Source organism: Rana temporaria, chromosome 1, assembly GCF_905171775.1.
Source record: "Rana temporaria chromosome 1, aRanTem1.1, whole genome shotgun sequence".
Lineage (NCBI taxonomy): Eukaryota > Metazoa > Chordata > Amphibia > Anura > Ranidae > Rana > Rana temporaria.
In genome coordinates, this window is record NC_053489.1 from 336,147,030 (window position 1) to 336,171,582 (window position 24,553).

The 24,553-nt window shown below is 45.1% G+C and overlaps 1 protein-coding gene across 3 annotated transcripts in view; it reads left to right on the plus strand.

Annotated features, from left to right (window-relative positions):
- Nucleotides 1-21,859: 21,859 nt before the first annotated feature.
- Nucleotides 21,860-24,553, plus strand: part of PALM2AKAP2 (PALM2 and AKAP2 fusion) — a 451,866-nt gene continuing 449,172 nt past the window's right edge. For 2 of the 3 annotated variants that reach the window (XM_040361140.1, XM_040361141.1), the window contains exon 1: nucleotides 22,004-22,306. In XM_040361140.1, the coding sequence (XP_040217074.1) occupies nucleotides 22,262-22,306 (45 nt within the window). In that variant the 5' untranslated portion in view covers nucleotides 22,004-22,261. Of the gene's footprint in view, nucleotides 22,307-24,553 lie in introns of all 3 variants that reach the window. The other variant, XM_040361147.1, reaches the window with a different exon arrangement.

Genomic DNA, 24,553 nt, shown 5'->3' on the forward strand with positions numbered 1-24,553 from the left:
TTGTTTGGGGGTTCTTAGTAATTTTCTAACAAGTTTTAAACTTGAAAACACGGGGCCAGATCCACATAGAAATGGATCGGCGCAGCGTATCAGAGATACGCTACGCCGCCGTAACTTTTCCGGCTTTGGTTCGAATCCTGAAAGATTGCGCGCCGAAAGTTACAGCGGCGTAGTGTATTTCTGGCGGCAGAATTCAAATCGGCGATTAGGGGGCGTGATTTATTTAAATGAAGCGCGTCCCTGCGCCGATTGAACTGCGCATGCTCCGTTTCGAAATTTCCCGCCGTGCTTTGCGCGAAATGACGTTGCAACAACGTCATTTTTTGAACTTAGATGTGACTTACGTCCATCCCTATTCACGGACGACTTACGCAAAAAATAAAAAAAAATCAAATTTCTACGCGGGAACGACGGCCATACTTAACATGGCAAGTCTATCTATACGCCGCAAAATAGCAGCTTTAACTATACGCCGGAAAAAGCCGACTAGAGACGACGTAAGAGAATGCAACGGCCGTGCGTACGTTCGTGGATCGTCGGAAAAAGCTCATTTGCATACCCAACGCAGAAAACGACGCGATTTCCACCCAGCGGACGCCGAAGTATTGCATCTACGTTCCGAAGGCGTACGAAGCCGTACGCCTGTCAGATCGAACCCAGATGCCGTCGTATCTTGGTTTGAGGATTCAAACTAAAGATACGACGCGGGTAATTTGAAAGTACGCCGGCGTATCAGTAGAGATACTCTCTCTCTGGATCTGGCCCACAGAGTCTGAAAAACATGCTCGGTCCTTAAGTGGTTAAAGATTTGGGAAATTTTAGGAAAAAATGGATTTAAATTAATTTCATGATTCATTTTTTTATGTTTTTTATACATGGAAATAAAGCAACCAAACTGCAGCAGAATATGACATACCAAACACCACCATAAGAACTTAATAAGATCCAATTCAAAATGTAAACACTGTGCTTAACGCCCTTCCAATTCATCTGTATGCCAGAGGAAAAACCACAAAGGAAATGTACACAAGCCTTAAATTAAAATTCTTCATAAAGGGTAGCTGTCCATTTCCAACCAATATTATATTGTAAAGGAGAGCAGAGAGATAACCTTTGCATCAACGGTCGGTGATATTTATCTTATTCTCTTGTGCCTCCACAGGCTCTTTCACTGTCAGTTGTGCCCACCTAGGAAATATTCATGCTGTGCTTGTTGCCATGGGGAAACGGTTGCCACAGATATCTATACAGAAGTCACACATGCTTTATACTGTATACAAACTGCCCTACATACTAGCCTGCATATAATATAAATATTCTCTAGACTTTGCTGCGTTCTTAGTTCCCCCATGGTAACAAGGAAAATAATATAAAACAAGTTCAATGCCTTAAAGCGGTTGTAAACCCAATAAAAAAAAAAAAACCCTGCAAGACAAAGGCATAATGAGCTAGTATGACTAGCTCATTATGCATTACTTACCTTAGATCAAAGCTCCCAAAGCCGTCCTTGTCTCCCCCTCCGGCCACAGACAACTCTCCAGAAGGTTACTTCCGGGTTTCGCCGCTCCGGCGCTGTGATTGGCCAGAGCGGCGATGATGTCACTCCACGCATGCGCGCGGGAGCCGTCAAAGCCAGCAGATCCCATTGAGAAGACCTGCATTCTCAGTGCACATGCGCCATAGACAACGGTGTATTCTTTTTGGCAAATATAGATTTTGCAAACACCTACAGGTAAGCCTTAACCTCTTGACCACAGCCCCATGTCAAAAAGACGTCCTCTTTTTAAAGATGGCAGCTGCTGCCACAACCGAGATATCCATCTCTTCAGTGGGCGGTGGTGTACACGATAACGGCGGTCTCCGCGGCGGATTCGCCGCGAGATCGCCGTTATCGGTGGCAGGAGAGGGCCCCCCCTCCCGCCGCTCTCCCGCGCCCTCCGCCGCTTACCGGAGCCGTCGGTAGCGGCGGAGGCGATCGGGTCCATTCAGTAGCTGACTGGGGTTGCGAGTGAGGGAAAAATGTCCTTCACCCGTCCCCATAGCTCTGCTGGGCGGAAGTGACGTCAAAACGTCAGTCCCGCCCAGCGTCTAAGGCCGGGTACACACGGGCAAACATGTACGATGAAACCGGTCCGTCGGACCGTTTTCACCGTACATGTCTGCCCGGGGACTTCTGTATGATGGCTGTACTAACCATCGTACAGAAGTCCGCACGTAAACAATACGCGGGGCGTGTCCGCGCCGTCGCCGCGACGATGACGCGGCGATGACGCGGCAAAGTGGGCGGGCCTGCCTTTTAAATGCTTCCACGCATGCGTCGAAGTCATTCGACACATGCGAGGGACGGCGGGCGCTCGGACATGTACGGTAGGTCTGTACTGATGACCATACATGTCCGAGCGGGCAGGATTCCAGCGGACGGTTTTAAAACACGTCCAGGAATATTTGTCCGCTGGGAAAAGGCCCGGCGGGCAAATGTTTGCTGGAATTCTGCCCGCTCACGCCTACACACGACCGAACATGTATGCTGAAACTGGTCCGCGGACCAGTTTCAGCATACATGTTTGGTCGTGTGTACGGGGCCTTAAAGAAACATTTTTTTTTTGTCATTTGAAAAAATTACAGTTTAAATTTTTTTTTCTTTTTTTTGCATTTAAGTCTAAATATGAGATGTGAGGTCATTTTTGACCCCAGATCTCATATTTAAGAGGACCTGTCATGCTTTTTTCTATTACAAGGGATGTTTACATTCCTTGTAATAGGAATAAAAGTGATCATTTTTTTTTTTTTTATTTCAGTGTAAAAAATTATTAACTAAATAAAAATAAATAAGAAAACAAAAAAAACATTTTTTTAAAGCGCCCCGTCCCGACGAGCTTGCGCACAGAAGCGAACGCATACGCGAGTAGCGCCCGCATATGAAAACTGTGCTCAAACCACACAAGTGAGGTATCGCCGCGATCGTTAGAGCGAGAGCAATAATTCTAGCCCTAGAATTTTTTAAACGTCGCCTATCGAGATTTTTAAGGGTAAAAGTTTGACGTCATGCCACGAGTGGGCGCAATTTTTAAGCGTGACATGTTGGGTATCATTTTACTCGGCGTAACATTATCTTTCACAATATATAAAAAAATTGGGCAAAATTTATTGTTGTCTTATTTTTTAATTCAAAAAAGTGATTTTTTTCCAAAAAAAGTGCGCTTGTAAGACCGCTGCACAAATACGGTGTGACAAAAAGTATTGCAATGACTGCCATTTTATTCTCTAGGGTGTTAGAAAAAAAATATATAATGTTTGGGGGTTTTAAGTAATTTTCTAGCAAAAAAAAATGTTTTAGTCTTGTAAACACCGAATCTGAAAAACAAGCCCGGTGGGAAAGAGGTTAATCTAGGCTTACCTGTAGGTGCAACTTGGCAGAGAGGGTTTACAACCACTTTAAAGAAGTAATAAACCAGCTAATTTTTTAGCTTGAAGTGAAACGTTAGACTCCACAATGAAAATGGGTGGACAGGCAGGGTTTTTAATGCAGAAGAGACTCTGCAAGCACAGCTCACTGTACAAATTTGCCAATGCCGAATCTGGCGGAACTCCCAAGAATACCTAATTGTAATAGTGGACATGTTCTCAAGATGTAAGTATATAAGTAGATATAAGTGTTTGTAACAACAAAGGAAGATGCACAAACAGTAGTGAGAATTCTTCCACAGGAAATCATTCACAGATGGGGATGCCCACTTCAGATCAACTCAGACAATGGCCCTGCAATTGTGGCCAAAGTCTTCCAAGATCTAGTAAAAACACTTAAAATTGACTGGAAGTTTCACATACCTTATCACTAGGGATGAGCTTTGTGTTCGATCCGAATGTATGTTCAACTCGAACATTGTCTGTTCGTACGTTCGACGAATTTTGAACAAAACGCGCCAAATTCGCGCAACGGCCCATAATTCACTGCGGCATTGCACGCTGATGATTGGTCAAGCATGCACCATGACCCTGCATGCTTGGCCAATCACAGCGCGCAAAAAACGAAGAACCATAATTGGCCAAAGCCAGGGTGGCTTTGGCCAATTATGGCTCAGGGGGTTTAGTACACGCCCCACATTATATAAGGCCGCCTGCAAGGCGGCCGCGTGTAGTGTGTTGCGGCGTTGTTAAAGAAAATAAGTCAGTCAGGCAGTTAGAGAGAGTGAGAGAGAGAGACACAGAGGGGTAGATCCACAAAAGTATTACGCCGGCGTATCTCTTAATACGCCGCGTAATTTCAAATTTTGCGTGTCGTATCTTTGTTTTGTATCTTCAAAACAAGATACGACAGCATCTCGGCTAGATCCGACAGGCGTACGTCTTAGTACGTGGTCACGACGTATTTACATAAAACACGCCCCCATCACAGCCATTTGAATTCCGCGCCATTACGCCGCCAAAGATACACTACGCCGCCTTAACTTACGGTGCGGATTCTTTGTGGATTAAAAAAAAAAAGTAAGTTACGGCGGCGTAGTGTATCTTAGATACGCTACGCCCGGGGCATAAATGCGCCGCTGTATGAGGATCTGCCCCAGTGTCTTTTCTACCAGATAGATAGATAGAGCAGGCAGGCTAGTCAGTTTAGTTAAATTTACAGTGTGTAGAGCAGGGGTACTGAATTAAAATTCAAGGAGGTCCGGTCGCCAACATTTTCTTTGAGCCGAGGTCCGAATCTCAAGTCTGTGCTATGACTCAAAAAGATTGTAGTCACTGTGGGCCAGATTCACGTAGCCCGGGCGCAACGTAACTTAACCGATTTAGGTTACACCGCCGCAAATTTTCTGGCTAAGTGCCCGATCCACAAAGCACTTACCTGGAAATTTGCGGCGTTGTATCCTAAATCCGTCCGGCGCAAGGCGGGCCAATTGAAATGGGGCGGGTACCATTTAAATTAGGCGCGCTCCCGCGCCGGACGTACTGCGCATGCTCCCGACACAAATTTCACGACGTGCTTTGCGCGAAATTACGACGCGCCGACGTTTTGTGAATCGCGACGTGAAAAAAAGACTTGCGCCGGGAATTTTTATTTTTTTTTGAAATTCAAAAGCGACGCGGGAAAGACGGGTATACTTTTACATGGTGTACTAATTTTACACTTTGTAAAAGGTGCCCTATCTTTGCGACGGCAAACTAACACTTGCAGCGATGTAACGACGGGAAAAAGTTTCATGGATCGCCCTAACTGCTAATTTGCATACCCAACGCTGGTTTACGACGCAAACTCCCCCCAGCGGTGGCCGCGGTACTGCATCCTAAGATCCGACAGTGTAAAACTATTACACCTGTCGGATCTTAGGGATATCTATGCGTAACTGATTCTATGAATCAGTCGCATAGATAGAAACAGGGATATGACGGCGTATCAGCAGATACGCCGTCGTATCCCTTTTGTGAATCTGGCCCTTTATGTCCATCAAAATATGAGAAAAGTACAATTTCCTTAGCATTTCAACAAACTTTATTGTCAAGTTTCAGTTACAACATTAAACATGTGGACAGTTGAAACTAGGATAGCTTTACATTTGCTCTTGTCTTTGTATAGAAAACAAACAACTATTTTTAACAAAAACAATATGGAAATAAATCAATAACTCTTTAATAAAACATAAAAAAAGAACCTCCATTTTTCAAGTAAAAGAAATAAGCACCTTCTGACTTAAACAACTAAAGGTGTCAATTTGAAAAAGTGCACAAATTATCATTTTTTTTCCATTTTTTTCCATGCAAAAACCTCCCCTGTCTAGTGAGAAAAATGGGCTTTTGCTTGTCCTGCCAGTAGTTTGAATCTTGGCTTAAATTGAGTTACTGCCATTCTCATGCACATATGAAGGTGCTCATTGGTGAGCCTGGAACGATACTTCGTTTTAATAATGTTCATAGTGGAGAACGCCGACTCACAGCTGTACGTAGATCCAAACATGGTCAAGGTGTGTAGTGCTACCTTCGTTAGACAAGGGAAATCAGTCTCAGGAACAGTCTGTAGCCAGAAGTTAGCAGGATCAGTTCCTCCAAAGTGCTCTCTTAGTGCAACATTTGTTTGCAGGTCGATCATTTCTGTCTGTAGAGACCCCCCGTGTGCCCACTTGAAGGTCTGTGTCACCTCCTTTCAAAACACTCTGACATCTTTAATGAGGAATGGATTGTGGATGAACCGGAGGGTCTGTTGTCCAAGACTGAAGCTATCAAACCTTTTACTAAAGTTTCCAATGAGTTTATTTATGAACTCAACAAAAGGAAAAACATCTCTCTTTCCTTCAATCAGTTCTTTCACCTTTGTGAAATGCAAGCACTCTCCTTGCAGATCTTCCTTGAACAAATCCAGTTTTCTCTGGAAGGAGCGGACAGCGGTCATCAAATCACAGATTGAGTTGTTCTTGCCCTGGAGCTTTAAATTGAGTTCATTAAGGTGTGATGTTATGTCCACTATGAAAGCGATATTATCCATTGTGCTCTCATCTTGTAAAAATAGTGAAAACGGTCTTGCTTTCTGACTTTTGAGTTGCACTAAGAAAGCCGCTACTTCTGTTCGAATGGACCAAAAGTGTTCCAATACATTGCCTTTACTCAGCCATCTTACATTGTTGTGAAGTAAAAGGTCATTTGCATTTGCCTCAACTTCTTTAAGAAACTCTCTTAGTAAACAATGTCGATGGGATGAGGATACCCTGAGGAAGTTGATGAGTTTCATCATTGTGTTCATGATTTCTGCAAACCGGTCTGATAGAATGGCACACAGGACAGTCTGGTGAATGATGCAGTGGTAAGAAATAAGGTCAGGGTTGTCCTCTTTCAGTCGTGCCACGGCTCCTCTCTCCTTTCCTACCATGGCAGGGGCACCATCTGTGGTAACTGAGACCACTTTTTTCAGATCAATCTTCCTCTTTCTCAAAACCTCCTTAATGGCCTCATATATGTCTTGTCCTCTTGTGTGTGTCTCAAGTGGTGTTACACCCAACAGGTCCTCACAGAGTTCTTTTGTTTCTCTGTGAAAAAATCTTACATACACCAAAAGCTGGGCATTATCAGTTATATCTGTGGATTCATCAATGGCTAAAGAAATGCATGCTGCACTCTGAATAGCTGCCTCAAGTTGTCCCAATACATCCTCGGTTAATATTTCTGTCTTTTTTGTTGCTGTTGACGCCGACAGTGGGATCTGGTTGATTTTTCCACACAGCTCATCTTTTTGTTTACCCTCGAGTAAAGTTTCAGCAACAGCATTCAAACACTCCTTTACAAATGTACCATCGGTAAATGGTCTTTTGTGTTGTCCCAAAATCCACGCTACTTTAAGTGAACATTCATTTGCACGCTGCTGGGCGGTAAATGAATGTGAGAGGACTTTGGTGGATCTGTCATACTGAGCTTTCAGTTCCGTTATTTTACGTGCCCTCACCTCGGAATGCTGTGGATATGTTTGCGCAAACGAACTGTGTTTTGTTTCGTAGTGACGCTTCACATTGCTACTTTTTATTAATGCCACGGTTTCGCAACAAATGAGACAAATTGGTTTTAAACTTCCAATGGGAAGAATGAACATATATTGGTCTGTCAATTCATCTTTGAAGACTCTGTTTTCAGCATCTACCTTCCTTTTCTTGGCACAAGCCATGCTCTCTGGTGCCTTTTCTATGGTTTCCTCCACACACTTTGGTAATACTCTGTAAATGTAAAAGGGGTATTAGTGTTCCCCCTTACATCAATTGCCCCTATCAGAGTAATTCATTACATTGGGTGCCCCATCAGACTACCCCCAAAAATCAGTTGCCAACGTCAGAGTACTCCCTTACATCAGGTATTCTTGTCAGTGCCCACTTACATCAGGTTTCTGCAATAGAAGGTCCCCTTACAGCTGGTTACTCCCATCAGTGTGCCCCCTTATATCATTTGACCCATTCTATAAGGTTCCCCCATCAGTGCCCCCTTACATAGCGTGTCCTCATCAGAGTGCCCTCTTACATTAGATGTCACCATAAGTGTCCCTCATTACATCGCCACATCAGGTGTGCCCATCAGAGTGCACTTTACATCAGGTGTCCCCATCACAGCCCCCCTTTACATCAGGTGTCCCCATCACAGTGCTCCTTTAAATCAGGGGTCCTCATCACAGCACTAATTTACATCAGGTGTCCCCATCACAGTGCCCCTTTACATCAGGTGTCCCCATCACAGTGCTCCTTTAAATCAGGGGTCCTCATCACAGCACTAATTTACATCAGGTGTCCCCATCACAGCCCCCCTTTACATCAGGTGTCCCCATCACAATGCCCCTTTAGATCAGGTGTCCCCATCACAGCGCTCCTTTACAACAAATGTCTCCATCACAGTGCCCCTTTACATCAGGTGTCCCCATCACAGTGCCCCTTTACATCAGGTGTCCCCATCACAGTGCCCCTTTACATCAGGTGTCCCCATCACAGCGCTCCTTTACAACAAATGTCTCCATCACAGTGCCCCTTTACATCAGGTGTCCCCATCACAGTGCCCCTTTACATCAGGTGTCCCCATCACAGTGCCCCTTTACATCAGGTGTCCCCATCACAGTGCCCTTTAATCAGGGGTCCTCATCACAGCACTAATTTACATCAGGTGTCCCCATCACAATACCCCTTTACATCAGGTGTCCCCATCACAATGCCCCTTTACATCAGGTGTCCTCATCACAATGCCCCTTTACATCAGGTGTCCTCATCACAGTGCCCCTTTACATCAGGTGTCCCCATCACAGCGCTCCTTTACAACAAATGTCTCCATCACAGTGCCCCTTTACATCAGGTGTCCCCATCACAGTGCCCCTTTACATCAGGTGTCCCCATCACAGTGCCCCTTTACATCAGGTGCCCCATCACAGTGCCCCTTTACACAGGTGTCCCCATCACATCGCCCCTTTACATCAGGTGTTCCCATTACAGTGTCCATTAACATAAAATGTGCTCATCATTGTGCCCCTTAACATAAAATAAGGGTCATGCTGATGGGCACATTTTATGTTGAGGGGCACCCTGATGAGCATATTTTATATTAAAGGGCACTCTGATGGGCACAACAAAACTTTTATGTTAAAGCGGAGGTTCACCCAAAAAAAAAACAATTTTTAACATTACATTCAGCCGAGTTGTCCTAATGACAATCGGCTGTTTTTTTTATCCCCGTACTGTATTTTCACCGGCGCTTCCGGGTATGTCTTCTGCGGAACTGGGCGTTCCTAATTGATTGACAGGCTTCCGACCGTCGCATACTGCACGTCACGAGTTGCCGAAAGAAGCCGAACGTCGGTGCGCAGGCACCATATTAGAGCCGCACCGACGTTCGGCTTCTTTCGGCAACTCGTGACGCGCTGTATGCGACGATTGGAAGCCTGTCAATCAATTAGGAACGCCCAGTCCCGCAGAAGACATACCCGGAAGCGGCGGTGAAAATACAGTATGTACGGGAAAAAAAAAAAAAAGCAGATTGTCATTAGGACAACTCGGCTGAATGCAATGTTAAAAATTTATTTTTGGGTGAACCCCCGCTTTAAGGGGCACGCTGATGGGTATATTTTTAATGTGTACGCTGATGGGCATATTTTATGTTAAGGCGCACAACAAAATGTGTCCATCAGTGTGCCTCTTAAAAAAAATATGCTCATCAGTGCGCACATTAAAAATATACCCATCAGAGTGCCCCTTAACATAAAAAAGTGCCCATCAGCGTGACCTTTAGCAGTAGTGTTGACAATAAATTATTAGCCCCTTAATAGTGATTAACTAAGAACGCATATGCCACATACCGTGAAAGCAGGGGCGGATACTGCAAGAATCAAATAGCCGGGAACGAATAGCAGGGGACGTCACGCCTCTAGGAGAGCCAGGAGTGGACCCGGGAACCAGGAGTAGCAGGGGGCGGGGCACGCAAGTGACGCGTGAGACAGGTGTGGCCCCTACTCGCAATGTAATCAAGGATTGGACAGCGAGCTGCAGGGGAAGGAACGTGACGTCACGCCCATTCTCGCCGCCGTAAACTTCCAGGACCTGCGGTGAGAAGCGGGGGGGGGGGGGGCGGGCGCACACTGGCAGCGTCACTGGTTGCTGGGGAAACCCACGATCCCAGCAAACCAGCGCTGCAATTTGTAAATATACTGGTGGTCCGGGCAGAAGTGTCACTCGGGCCGGACTCGGACCGCGGGCCGCCATTTAGTGACGGCTGGTGTAGAGGATATATATACATCCTAGGCGTTGTACATATATTTATACACTGTATAGCTTAGCTAGATCAGCTATTCCTATTTGTTAGGCAGTAGATTAAGCTAGCTGCAGTGCTCTAACATGTTGTATTGCCTGTATGCTGTTTAGTTTACACCTAAACATAGTACTCAGTGTTAGTGGACGTGTGCTATTTAATTGCACATAAACACAGTTGCTGTTAGTGCACGTGTGCTATTTAATTGCACATACACGCAGTTGCTGTTACTGCACGTGTGCTATTTAATTGCACATAAACGAATTAGCTGTTACTGCACGTGCGCTATTTAATTGCACATAAACGCAGTTGCTGTTACTGCACGTGTGCTATTTAATTGCACATAAACGAATTAGCTGTTACTGCACGTGCGCTATTTATTCGCACATAAACGCAGTTGCTGTTACTGCACGTGGGCTATTTAATTGCACATAAACGCAGTTCCTGTTACTGCACGTAGGCTATTTAATTGCACATAAACGCAGCCGCTCTTACTACACGTGTGCTGTTTTTTTGCCCATAAACGCAGTCGCTCTTAGTGCACGTGTGCTGTTTTTTTTGCCCATAAACGCAGTCGCTCTTACTGCACGTGTGCTTTTTTTTTTGCCCATAAACGCAGTCGCTCTTACTGCATGTGTGCTATTTAATTGCACATAAACGCAGTTGCTGTTACTGCACGTGGGCTATTTAATTGCACATAAACGCAGTTGCTGTTAGTGCACGTGTGCTATTTAATTGCACATAAACGCATTAGCTGTTACTGCACGTGGGCTATTTAATTGCACATAAACGCAGTTGCTGTTACTGCACGTGGGCTATTTAATTTCACATAAACGCAGTTGCTGTTACTGCACGTGGGCTATTTAATTGCACATAAACGCATTTGCTCTTACTGCACGTGTGCTGTTTTTTTGCCCATAAACGCAGTCGCTCTTACTGCACGTGTGCTGTTTTTTTGCCCATAAACGCAGTCGCTCTTACTGCACATTTGCTGTTTTTGTGCCCATAAACGCAGTCGCTCTTACTGCACGTTTGCTGTTTTTTTGCCCATAAACGCAGTCGCTCTTACTGCACGTGTGCTGTTTTTTTGCCCATAAATGCATTAGCTGTTACTGCACGTGGGCTATTTAATTGCACATAAACGCAGTTGCTGTTACTGCACGCGAGCTATTTATTTGCACATAAACGCAGTTGCTGTTACTACACGTGGGCTATTTAATTGCACATAAACGCAGTTGCTGTTACTGCACGTGGGCTATTTAATTGCACATAAACGCAGTCGCTCTTACTGCGCGTGTGCTGTTTTTTGCCCATAAACGCAGTCGCTCTTAGTGGACGTGTGCTGTTTTTTTGCCCATAAACGCAGTCAATCTTACTGCACGTTTGTTGTTTTTTTGCCCATAAACGCAGTCGCTCTTACTGCACGTGTGCTGTTTTTTGGATGCAATTATTTGCATGTGTCTCTTTACTGAGCTCCAATTACATTATCAAAGTATATAGGGCCAAAGGGTCGTGTCAGGGCCGATCCTCCTTATAGGCTCACTATGCAAGCCGCTTAGGGCCCCGCAAAGCTGCAAAGGGCCCTCCAAATTACTAGAGGCCCTGCCTGGTGAGAAGTCATTTTCGCCCCCTCACCCCGCTTCTAAACTCGCTGGCTGAGTCATTTCCGACAGCAGAAGAACACCCCCTCCCCTGGCCTCTCAACTTTCTTTATTGTGACATGTCACTGTCGTCAGCACCCCCTGCTTCTCATTTTTAATGTGCCATGTCATTTTGCTTAGGGCCCCAGGGAGGTCAGGATCGGCACTGGGTCTTGTAATGACCTGGGGGAAGTGGTGGCGGGGAAACTCATGCTATTTTTTTCAATGATTTTTATCCATATTGCAGGGACCAAACATTACATTAAAGCCGCAAGCAGTATTAAATTACTTTTTTCTGAGAGTAATCTCATGTTGTGCAGGGACATTTCTAAACACGTGCCACTACTATAGACACCCAGCAGGTACGATATTTAAAGGAATTTTTGATTTTTTTTTTCACTTTAAGCATCATTAAAATCGCTGCTCCAGAAAAAACTACAGTTTTTAAAACTTTTTTTTCCATTGATACATGTTCCCTGGGGCAAGACCCGGGTTCTTAAAGACGTTTTCCAACAATAACTTGAATATTGGTCTTTAAAATGAGCACTTTTAAATTCGAACGTTCGAGTCCCATAGACTTCAATGGGGTTCTAAAGTTCTGGTGCGAACCGAACGCGGGTATGTTCGGCTCATCCCTACTTATCTCTCTTAAAGTTCAGGTATACTGGAAAGGATGAACAGAACCATTAAGAATAAGATCAGGAAGGCCACTGGAGGTATGTATACCAATTGGAAGAAGGTCCTCCATACAGTTGTGACTGAGGTAAGAATGACACCCTCTAAGAAAACAGGATACTCTCCCTTTGAAGTCCTAATGGGTAGGCCATTCCCCACCCCATGGGCCAGACAGCCACTTATGTTAAAAAGAGGGGACCTTGATCTCATTCAGGAAGAATATGTAGGAAAACTTATTGAAACTCTGGATAAAACTGAAAGAAATTATGCTCACACCTCTCCTTCTTCTTCACAGGAACCTACACCACACCCTTTCCAGGTGGGTGACACAGTGGAGGTCCAGCAATTGAACCGCAGCAAGAAGCAGGAGTATACCTTCGGACCCCCAACCACAGTGATCGCAGTTACCCACACAGCTATTCTGGTACAGGGACAAAAGGCCTGGATTCATGCCAGTTGTGTGAAGAAGGTGAACCAAACACCTAAGGCCTCGTACACACGATCGGTTTCCTCGGCAGAATCCATCAAGAAACTTGGTGGGAGATTTCTTTTGCCGAGGAAACCGGTCGCGTGTACATTTTTCAGCGAGGAAACTGTCGAGGAACTCGACGAGCCAAAAAGAGAGCATGTTCTCTTTTTCCTTGACGGGAATGGAGAAAATTGGCTTGTCAAGTTCCTCAACAAGCCTAACAAGAACTCGACGAGGAAAACGATGTGTTTTGCCCGCCGGGTTCCTTGGTCGTGTGTACGAGGCCTGAGAGGAAGATTAAAGACAAAGGAGGTGAAGTAAGCAGTGAAAATCCTCGAATAGTGAGTGAAGCAGGTGGTCAAGACTCTGAAAAAGATGACCTTGCTTATTTCACCAGAGACTTCTGGGAAGGCTTTGTGCCTCCTATTCTTGATTGCCCTGATTGTGTTCCTACCGACATGAATCATAACTAACTGTATATACCACCCTCAGGACTTGGGTGCCATAAAAGGCATATGTGGAGCACGACCTATACATGACACATATAACAGGTCAAAAAGAGAATCATTGGGAGAAAATGAGAGGGGAACGGTCAACCACATTCCAAGGTAAAATTTTACTGGTGAAGTTCAAATATGCATATGTACAAACAAATCAGGTTATGAAAAATTTTAGATATGTAGTAAACTAGAGTCACCTAATTACAAAGATCTGGATCTACTATCTCATCTGAATGTCTTGATTGGAAACTCTCTAACCTGATTTAATAGAATGGTGACTTTCGACTCGGATGCAGTCCAGTGGGCTCCCGGCCAGAGAGACACGAAACTCACATTGAGCAGACAAGTGGCCACGGTAAGAAACTGTTATTCTTACTTATTCTGCTCTCCGTGGCGAGTAATTAATAGGTGTCTGGAGTCCATTGGCTGAAGGAGTCTTATGCTGTTGATGAGATGGTGAGATTAAGGTAAAATTATGTGTTTAATTACTAAAGCCACTAGAACCCCTGACCCAGGTGCTAAAAGTAAAGCTTACCTTAGTCTTTATTACAGTAGAAACTCTGTAGAAAAGATGTAAGTCTTTTCATGACTTAAAGGGGTTGTAAAGGTACAATTTTTTTCCCCTAAATATCTTCCTTTACCTTAGTGCAGTCTTCCTTCACTTACCGCATCCTTCGATTTTAAATGTCCTTATTTCTTCTGAGAAATCCTTGCTTCCTGTTATTCTGTCTGTAACTCCACACAGTAATGCAAGGCTTTCTCCCTGGTGTGGAGTGTCGTGCTCGCCCCCTCCCTTGGACTACGGGAGAGTCAGGACGCCCACTAACACACAGCTCTTTTCTCTATCTGCAACGTAGAGAGCGTCCTGACTCTCCTGTAGTCCAAGGGAGGGGGCGAGCACGACACTCCACACCAGGGAGAAAGCCTTGCATTACTGTGTGGAGTTACAGACAGAAGAACAGGAAGTGAGGATTTCTCAGAAGAAATAAGGACATTTAAAAGCAAAATTGAAGGATGAGGTAAGTGAAGGAGGACTGCACTAAGGTAAAGGAAGCTATTTAGGAAAAAAAATTGTACCTTTACAACCCCTTTAAGAGGGGAATGTTATAGCATTCTGACAAGGTCGATGTGGATTACCAAAATACAGAGGGTGGTCGGCTTTCCAGTAATCAATCCTTTCAGTACCCAAAATATTTTTTTTTATCAGATTTTCACACAAATAGAGCTTTTTTTTGGTGGTATTTGATCACCTCTGCGGTTTTTATTTTTTGCGCTAAAAAACAAAAATAGAGCGTCAATTTAAAAAAAAATGCAATATTTTTTACTTTTTGCTAAAATAAATATCCCCCCCAAAAAATATAATTTTTTTCCCCCTAAGTTTAGGCCGATACGTATTCTTCTACTTATTTTTGGTAAAAAAAATCGCAATAAGTGTTTATTGACTGGTTTGCGCAAAATTTATAGCGTCTACTAAATAGGGGTTAGTTTAATTGCATTTTTATTAATAATTTATTTTACTAGTAATGGCGGCAATCAGCGATTTTTATTGTGACTTTGACGTTATGGCGGACACATCGGACACTTTTGACACTATTTTGGGACCATTGTAATTTTTACAGCGAACAGTGCTATAAAAATGCACTGGTTACTGTAAAAATTACACTGGCAGTGAAGGGGGTTAACCAGGAGGGGGCGCTGTAGGGGTTAAGTGTGCCCTGAGGGAGTGTTCTTACTGTGGGGGGGGGCGTGACTGTGCATGTGATGTCACTGATCATCGTTCCCTAACACAGGGAACAGACGATCAGTGACAGCCACACTAGTAAGCACAGGGGAAGGTTTGTTAACACTTACCTCTCCAGTTCTTTCTCTCTGTGACCCGATCGCGGGACACCGGTGGTGATTGGGTCCACTGTTCCCGCGGGGACGGTCACGGAGAAGAGGACCAGGTCACGAGCGCTCCGGCGCGCTGCGCGACCCACGGCTAGGCTCTTAAAGGGGACGTACATGTACGCACTTGTGCCCAGCCGTGCCATTTTGTCGACGTATATTGTCGTGCGGCGGTCCTCAAGTGGTTCATCACCACTGGGTTTTTTATTTTTTGCAAAAAAAGACAGAACATTTTGGAAAATATTTCGTTTTTCTTAGTTTCTGTAATTTTTTGTAAATAAATAATTTTTCTCCTTCACTGATGTGTGCTAAGGAGGCTACACTGATGGGCAATGATGAGGAGGCACTGATGAACACTGATGAGGCGGCACTGAAGGGCACTGATGAGGAGGCACTAATATGCAGCACTGATAGGTGGCGCTGATATGCAGCACTGATGAGCACTGATAGGTGGCACTGATGGGCACTGATAGGTGCCACTGATGGGCAATGGTAGGTGGCACAGATAGGTGGCACTAATGAGCAGGCACTGATGGGTATTAAAAGGTGTAAGATTGGGGTGATCAGACTCCAGCGGTAGGTGCGTTTCCAGTACGGAAGTCCAGAACTGAATTTTTAAGGGCCTGGTAGCCCACTTTTATTTAAAAGCACAAAAAGTTCACAAATACATCAGTAGCCCTCATAGGGGGTTCCACCATTACTGTATCTTGCATACTCAACACTTTAGCCTCCTGGCTTTCATTCTTGCCATCCGGCTGTTTCAGGCCTTTAGCCTAGGCCTTAAGTCTGCTCCTCAGAACAAACAGTTTCCTAGAGTTAAGCTCTCTCCTAGCTTACTCCTGATCAGCACCTTGCTGCTTTATCAGCAATTACATCTGCCTCCTGCAGACATGCAGTCTTTGACTCCTCTCAGAGGGATAGGAGTCCACCTGACACCCAGGAACAGACTTCCTGTCTGTTGGGTGGAGCCATGGGCCATAGTCAGGTCAGAACTAAATAGCCGAACACACAGCTCGGCAATTAATGCGTCTTTTTCTCCAAAATCTGGCGTAAACCAGCAATCTTTCAGGTAGCACAGCGTCCCACCACCACAAAGGCAACATTGACTTGGATCACTGATGGGCACAGAATGACCCCACTGATTGGCACACATTGGCATCACTTATGGGCACAGATTGGTGTCACTGATGGGCACAGACTGGCATCACTGTTGGGGGTGCACTGATCATCAGGGCACTGATAATCAGTGCCCTGATGATCAGTACAGGTCTCCCCTGTGAGGATATGCTGCTGATCAGCTCTGAGTGAGTGAGTGAGTGAGTGAGTGAGTGAGTGAGTGAGTGAGTAACTTGTATAGCGCTACAAATGCGAACTAAATAGCCTCAAAGTGCTGTACCCCCAGAAGGGGTTAAAATTGAGTTAAAAGTGTCCAAGTTAAAAGGCGCTTTGAAAGTGGCACCCAATCATTATACACTGCCCCAAAGATGCTGCTTGCAGGACTTTTTTTCCCTGTCCTGCAAGCGCACCACCCCAGTGTAAAAACACTCAGGCTTTCACACTGGGGCTAAAATAGAAAAAAGGCCGGCAACTCCAATTCGTAAGAAATATTTATTAGCACATATAGCACAAAAAGGCAGATGCATTTTGGCTGAAGAGCCAATACATAAAAATAACAGAGAAACACATTCTATAAATATTATATGGGAATCTCCACCCACCCAATCAGCATCAGGCTAATCAAGCAAATTGAAATATTGTTGGGGGAGTATACCACTATGAAGAAACCTCAGGAGCTGGACATACTATTGGTTGATGATCTATGCACATAAGCAGACAAAAACGGAAAATTGTATACTCACCTTTCCGTGATTTTCCTTTCCTGACGCATCTTCATGGCAGCACACACTGGGTTGTGACTCCGCCCCCACAACCTGACAGGATTGGTTAGCTATAAATTTGAAGGGGAGACGCCCCGCACCATTCTCTGTATATATCATCATAAAACAGCAGGGTGGGTATCTGTGTGCTGCCATGAAGATGCGTCAGGAAAGGAAAATTACAGAAAGGTGAGTATACAATTTTCCCTTTTCCTGACGCATTAATGGCAGCACACACTGGGAAATAACACGCCTGTCGGGAGGGTGCAAGAAAACAATAATATTTATTCTATAGCGCTGAGGAATTGGCTCTAACAAAAGATCTGCCGAAGTCGGCAGTGGTCAAGTGAGCAGAATCCACTCTGTAGTGTGAAATGAAGGTATTTTGTGAAGACCAAGTTGCTGCTTTGCATATGGTTTCCGATGAAATCCTGCAATATGCTGCCCACGAGGTAGCCACTGCCCTGGTCGAGTGAGCCCTGATTCCCTCAGGAACCGTAAGTTGCTGAATGGAATAGGCTTCTTTGATAGCTTTCACTAGCCAGGAGGCGATGGTACGAGAGGTAGCTGCTTGACCTTGTCTGCTCCCGTGTGGGATAATCAAGAGAGAATCTGTCTTTCTCAAGTGAGATGTAGCTGTAAGGTAACTGGAAATGGTTGACTTGACATCCAAGGCATGGGGCTCGCCCCTCTCATTAGTGAAAGACGGAAGGACGATGTCCTGGTTATAATGGAAGGAGGAGGCTACCTTTGGTCTAAATTGGTCTGAGGGTTTCAGTACCACTCTGTCAGGGAAGAACACTAAATAGGGTTCCATAGCCATAAGTGCTTGTATCTCTGACACCCTTTTAGAGGATGTAATTGCAATAAGGAAAGCCATCTTCAGAGTTAGGTTCCACAGTGAAACTAAGTTAAACGGAAAAAAGGGTGGATTGGACAAGGCCTCAAGGACTACTGAGATCCCATGCTGGAAAGCCTGGCCTTCAGAAATTGAGTGACCAGAGGATGAAGAGCCCATCTATTACCTGTCTTGGAAGAAAGGGCGGATACTTGAACCTTCAGGGTACCCGAGCTTAGGCCTTTGTTAAGCCCTGACTGAAGAAATTCTAGAATTTGAGATGGTTCCGGTGAGATAGGGTTCCAATCTCTTTGTTGTGACATTGAAACGAACCTCTCCCAGATTCCTGTGTAGGTGGTATTAGTGGAGCTCTTATTAGCATGCATTAGGGTCGATATTACTTCCTGAGAGCATCCTTGTTCCCTTAACCTAACCCTCTCAACTTCTATGCTGTCAGATGCAGCTTCTCTGGGGCTGGATGGAAGAATTTCCCTTGGTATAGGAGATCCCTGGTTACCGGTAGATGAATTGGAGGCTGCATACTGAGTTGTAGGAGGGTCGTAAACCATGGCCTCCTCGGCCAGAACGATATTACCGCTATAATCATGGCTGAGGATTTCAGAAGCCGGGACAGGAATCTCGCAATCAGAGAAGTTGGTGGGAAAATGTACCCCAGCTTGAAGTTCCGTGGGTGGACTAGGCAGTCTGTTCCCTCGGCTGATGGAAAGGGGGCTCTGGACAGGAACCTCTGACATTTGGAGTTTGTTGGCGTGGCTGCTAGGTCGACTTCTGGCACTCCCCAGGTCTTCGTAAGAAGGGAGAATGCGTGGTGGCTCAGAGACCATTCGTTGTTCGACAGTGTCTCTCGGGTTAGGTATTCGGCCAACAAATTTTGTGCTGCCGGGACATACACTGCCCTGAGGTCTAACAGGTGCACTTGGGCCCATTCCAATATGGGGCGAACTTCCTCCAGAAGCGTGTGGCCTCTGGTTCCACCCTGTCTCTGGATATACGACACTGCCACCTTGTTGTCCATTCAGATAAAGACACTCTTTCTCTCCAGAAGAGGCGCAAAGGTTATAAGAGCCTGGAAGGCTGCCCTGAGTTCTAATACATTTGACACTATGCCCTGAGCTTGAAAGTGCCAATGGCCTTGGGCTGCTTGATCCCGATAGTGTCCCCCCATCCCCTCTGGCTGGCATCCGATGTTACTACTTCTGGATTTGGGGGAACTATCGGTCTGAACTTCCTGAGGTTGGATGGATGCGTCCACCACCATACTGATTGTTTTACCCAACTGGGTATGTGAATGGTTTGGAGCATTGATGTTCCGTTCCACTGCCTGAGGAAGGAGTTTTGTAAGGTTCGCATGTGCCAATGGGACCATTGTACCATGGGTATGGTCGCAGACATGGACCCCAGGATACTGAGGCAGGCTCTGGCCGGTAGGCGTCTGGATGATAACAGGTTCTGCATCTTCTGGACTAAGGGCTTCAGCTTCTCCTGAGGGAGTTGTACCTGGTTCAGCCTGGTATTCAACTCTGCCCCTAGGAACACCATGACTTGCGTGGGCTGGAGACTGCTCTTTTTCCAGTTGACTAGCCACCCGAAGTCTTGCAGGGTCGTGAGCAATAACTTACGGTGATGAGTCAAGGTTTCCTGATTCTCTGCCAGGAGCAGAATGTCGTCCAAATAATGATGGACTCGCAACCCCTTCTCCTTGAGAAGTGCGATCAGGGGTAGGAGAACTTTGGTGAATGTCCTGGGTGCCGAGGAGATGCCGAATGGAAGGCACCGGAATTGGACATGACACTGGCTGATTGAGAACCGAAGAAACTTCTGGAAGTCTGGATGGATCGGAACGTGAAGGTAAGCGTCCGATAAATCTACCGATAACATCCAGTCTCCCAGGTTCACCGCCAATAGAATGGACTGAAGGCTTCTATTTTGATCCTCTTTTTGAGCCTCTTTAGGTCCAGGACTGGACGTAAGTCCCCCATTTTTTTTCGTAGCAAAAATAAAGGGGAATTAGAACCCCCTTCCTATAAATATGCACTGATTACTGTATAAATGTCACTGGCAGGTAAGGGGGGTTAACACATAGGGGACGATCAAGGGGTTAAGTGTGTTTCCTTACTGTGTTCTAACTGTGTGGAGATGGGACTAACTAGGAGAGATGACAGGTCGCTGTTTCTACTTTGTAGAAACTCACAATCTGTCTCCTCTCCTCTGATAGCACAGGGATTTGTGTGCATCTCACGCTCCCTCTGGTGGCTCTCCTGGGCAAAGCCGTATATGTATGGGATTTCACCCAGAAGAGCCATTCTGACGCAATATATCTGCATGAGCCGGTCGGGAACCGGTTAAAGTGGTTCTACAGGTTGAAGATTTTTTACCTGTATGATATCTATGCATGAAGGTAGAAAGCCTTCAGTATGCTGCTCCCCCCAACCCCCCCAATATTTATCCAAGCCTGATCACGATCCATTGATGTGCACTTCTCTTCCAGGTCTCTGCCTCACCATGGGCAGAGAGAGCAGTGGAAGCCAATCTCCCGCTGCTGTCAATCACAGCCATTGAGGAGGTTGCAGGGATGGGGCTGAGCCCACACTTTGTATCTTATAGACACACTGAGTAGGGTTTATAAACAAGCATGCACAAGTGCTCCCATAGCAAGAGGCTTGCTATGGGAGCACTTGGAGAAGAGGAGGAGACCCCAGAAGAAGAGGATCTGGGTATGACATTTTTTTATTTTTATTTAACCTTCGATATCACTTTATTACATTTTTTGCACCTTTAGTGGCAGGATATAAAAAGCCTCGTACACACTTTTTACTGTCTGGAAACCCGAGGGGAAAACCGAGAAGCTGCTCGGTAACTTTTTCCCCCTACACACGACTGGGTTTCCCGACAGGAAAACTGCCATGAGAGTTTTGGTCGGGAATCCCGGCCGCGTGTATGCTCCATCACAGTGTTTCCCATAGGAAAACTGCTGGCTTAAAAAACGCCGGGAATGTCGACGGGAAAAAAGAGAGCTGGTTCTCTTTTTTTTCCCGGCAGTTTTTCTGTCGGGAAAACTGCAATGGAGCATACACACGGCCGGTTTTCCTGGCCAAAAGCTCTCATGGCAGTTTTCCCAACAGGAAAACCGGTCGTGCGTATGAGGCAAAAATGTTGCACATAAGAAGTACCTGAACTTGTTAAACACGTCAGGAAGAGTAAGAAAACTGTTGCATGGCTTTCATGAATTTGGCTCAGGACTTTCTAATACAGCTAGTTAAACACAGGATTTATTGAATCAGCCGTTTTTTTTTTTTCAGACTGCATATTCTACATTTATTTTTCTCACTTTAGACTAGCACTTTCAGACAATCAGACCAGAGCGCCCTGTAGACACTTACTCCCTCATACTATATGACTGCCAAAGCAAACTTTATACTGTGCTAAGATTTTAAACAGTCAGTCTGCATACATGCCACAATTTACATCATATTACAGCAAAAATTCCCAATCTCATGTGTATTCAGGTGGCACGACTCCATTTTCTTCCTTGATTTTACTACTTAAAATTGCCAAAAAAAGCACATTTTAGTGAGATGAGAAAATCAGCAAGCCTAATTTCCCTGCAAATCTTTTCTAAAGTGCCAGTGTTGTTAAATGACATGTCAAAAAAAAAAAAACTGACAATGACAAATGAAGATAAAAGACAGTGCCTGTCTGCATTCAGCTTAGTCACACTGGTGATATCTGCTTTATCTCTAGGAAGAAGGCATGCTAAACCATCTGTATGAGTGTACTGCTAATGATGGCAGTGCCCTATGGTGACTTGACACCACATAGGAGGAGCAATGTACTAGCGAGGAGGAAAAAGTGCTGCAGTCAATGACTCGGCTGGGCTGCTTGTGGAGTGCATCCATGGTTTGTGTGACAGCAACAGAAGCTGCAGAGGTACAGATGGGAAGCAGACAGGCACTGGTCCAGTGTGAGCAATGGTCTGCCTCTGACTGAGCTGCCTCCCAAAAGCTGGGGACTTTTCAAGAAAGCACATTTTACAGCCCAGACTGCTTGGACTTAGTAAGAACCCCTGCTTATATCTTAGAAGCTTTTATCCCTATTGAATTAGGATGGCGGAGGCTGAGTTGCACAGGGAACGCCTGCAAGCCATAGCAGTAAGTTCATTATCTTCTACTTGTCTCTTTTGTCTTGAAAAACGGGTGTGTGTGATGTGTTTGAGGTTCCCCCAGGGGAGGCTGAGCATTCCAACATAGTAACCGTTGCTGGATGGAGGCAGCACGCTTCATCGCAGTCTCCACTGGGGGTTCTGCATTTACTGGAATATTGTCTGTGCTTGTGATTTCAGCTTCTTTACTTGGCTGCATACACCTACTCTTCTCTACTGGTAGCTTTAACCTTAGGCACTAAAATGTCACCTTATTTAAAGTGGAACTAAAGTCCGCAAATTCCTCTGTTCCAGAGATGTGATGTCTGCGAAGGCGCCGACATCTTTTCTCCATCTTTTCTCATCTTTATTAGTCAGCACAGAATGGTGTAACTCCTGCACAGGAGTTCATTCATCCCAGCACTGAAGTGTCAAGAATGTACACTGAGCTCCCCATGTGTACTGGAATCTATTTGTTCAGACACTGAGGTGTGCCCAGAATGTACACTGCACTGCTGGTGCCTACGGGAGTTCATTCATCACAGCACCAAGGTGTTCCAAGAATGTACACTGAGTTGCGCATGTGTACGGGAGTTTATTCAACCCAAGATCAAGGTGTGCCAAGAACGTACATTGAGTTGGCATGTGCGTGATAATTTATTCACCCCAGGACCAAGGTGTGCCAAAGATGAAAATTGCGTTGCACATGTGTACAGGAGTTTATTTAACCCAAGAACAAGGTGCGCTAAGAATGTACACTGAGTTGCGCATGTGCACATGAGTTTATTCAACCCAAGACCAAGGTGCGCCAAGAATGTACTTAGAGTTGCACATGTGTACAGGAGTTTATTCAACCCAAGACCAAGGTGCGCCAAGAATGTACTTAGAGTTGCACATGTGTACAGGAGTTTATTCAACCCAAGACCAAGGTGCGCCAAGATTGTACATTGCGTTGCACATGTGTACAGGAGTTTTAATCAACCCAAGACCAAGGTGCGCCAAGAATGTACTTAGAGTTGCACATGTGTACAGGAGTTTATTCAACCCAAGACCAAGGTGCGCCAAGAATGTACTTAGAGTTGCACATGTGTAGAGGAGTTTATTCAACCCAAGACCAAGGTGCGCCAAGAATGCACATTGAGTTGCGCATGTACATGCATGTTTTTTCATCCCAAGACCAAGTTGCGCCAACAAAGTAAACTAAGTTGAGCATGCATACAGAAGTTCATTAATTCCAGTGTCAAGGTTTGTTAAGAGTACCCATTGGGCTGTGCATTCTAAAGAAGAATGCAAACAGGCAGGTATGTTTGTTTTATTGCCAAAGAGACATAGCATGTTTCTTCTGCAATACAGTGCCTACACACTCATAATTGTTTAACTTTTTAATTTAGTTCCACTTTATCATGGTAATGTAATTTAAAAAGTTATTTACAATATTTTTAAAAGAAGAATACAATACTACACTACACTACAATAAAGCGTTGCTTGAAAAGAAGAGAGTTTATACTTACCTGTCCCTGCACAAACAAGCTTTGCTATCTTGAAGGGCTACAGTGGTTGAAGACTCTTTACCATCAAATTCACTTTCAGCTGTGTCGGATGCCTGGTCCCCTGCTGATTACTGCCAACTGTCCTGTACTGGTGAGGGGCTGGGGCATCGAACCACACAGAGCAGAGGGGGACCAAGTATATATGACCAGTGTCAGAGGCAGAAGGTTCTTCAGCGAAGTTTGAAAGCCTGGGTGTCGAGACTGTTAAGTATTAATAAATAATTTACAGGGACCCTTTTTTCAAATTTTTATTCTAGCAAGAAAGCTACTTTAAATCGTCATGTTTCATCACAATATTACCTGGTGATCCTGCTATGATATGCACAGGCATGGTCAACTGTCACTAATAAGAAGGCAATGATGTGTTTCCACTAGAGCAACTGTGATGCCTCGTACACACGTGCGGGATTTCCGACGGGAAAAGTTCCCGTCCGAAATCCCGAGGGGAAAGCCAAGAACCTGCTCGTTCCCATCTGAAAAACTCCCGTTGGGAAAAATGGTTGTGTGTACGAGGCCACTGAGCAAATCGGTTCTGTACGGTTCGGTACGTTACGCTACTTTGGGTGTTTCCATTATGAAAGTGTGCCATAAAACCCGAACCGTACCGCACCATTCCGGGACCTGCTTCAGATGTGGGGGCCATAAAAAATGGAACAGTTCAGTTAGGGCGGAGCTACAATACATTCCACTGATTGGTGGACACACTA